The sequence below is a fragment of the Penaeus monodon genome, chromosome 21 (assembly GCF_015228065.2).
Source record: "Penaeus monodon isolate SGIC_2016 chromosome 21, NSTDA_Pmon_1, whole genome shotgun sequence".
In the NCBI taxonomy this organism is placed as follows: Eukaryota; Metazoa; Arthropoda; class Malacostraca; order Decapoda; family Penaeidae; genus Penaeus; species Penaeus monodon.
This window is the reverse complement of record NC_051406.1, coordinates 44,876,719-44,877,388: the sequence shown is the minus strand read 5'-3', so window position 1 is coordinate 44,877,388 and position 670 is coordinate 44,876,719. Positions and strand designations below refer to the sequence as shown.

The window sequence follows — 670 nt, the reverse complement described above, 5'->3', positions numbered from 1 at the left end:
AATCAGCCTCTTACACGTCTGGCTGATCTCCCCCTGCAGCGCCTGCGCAGGTATGGTTTGGGCCATGATATACAGCTGCAGGATTAGCTGAGGCGCGTCCTGCAGGAGCGACGCCAGCAGGTCCACGTTGGCCGCGTCCCTCTCAGCGTGGATCCACAGCTTATGGTAGTTGTGGCCTCCCGTCGACTGAGCGTTGGCGAGGCCTGGTACAAAGGGTTTAGACATATCAAAACACAATGAAATCACTTCGTCATAAAATTTCATTTAAAAAAATCGTGTGGCCGTTCAAACTGAAGACAGATAAAAATAAGTGTCACCTTTCTCGTCTACATTAATACGTTATTCTATTAAATATGGTCATGAAAAGAAATACAGTCTGTAGACACATGGTTATTACTATCGCTAACACTGAGAACGGGGACCGTAAGCATGGGAGAACAAACGTACTGACTGAACCACTATAACTATTTTATCATGGTCTTATTATTAATAAATTCACGTTATTTATAAGCATTTGTAGGTCTGTATCCGTGTGCTTGTGTTTAAGCGGGAAGTCTTGGTCACATTTGCATACAGGTGTAATGCGTTCACCTGCTCGCGTGCGTGTTTTAGCATCACGGTACATTAATCAACGGGAATAGAAAAACATCCTTAATAAATGAAAATCAAT

At 43.4% G+C, this 670-nt stretch overlaps 1 protein-coding gene across 1 annotated transcript in view; it reads right to left on the bottom strand.

The window, feature by feature from the left end:
• LOC119586528 (XK-related protein 6-like) overlaps positions 1 to 670 on the bottom strand; it is a gene marked incomplete in the record, with an annotated part of 12,684 nt that overhangs the window by 2,838 nt on the left and 9,176 nt on the right. The window contains 1 exon segment of the mRNA XM_037935282.1: positions 15 to 203. Coding sequence (XP_037791210.1) covers positions 15 to 203 — 189 coding nt within the window.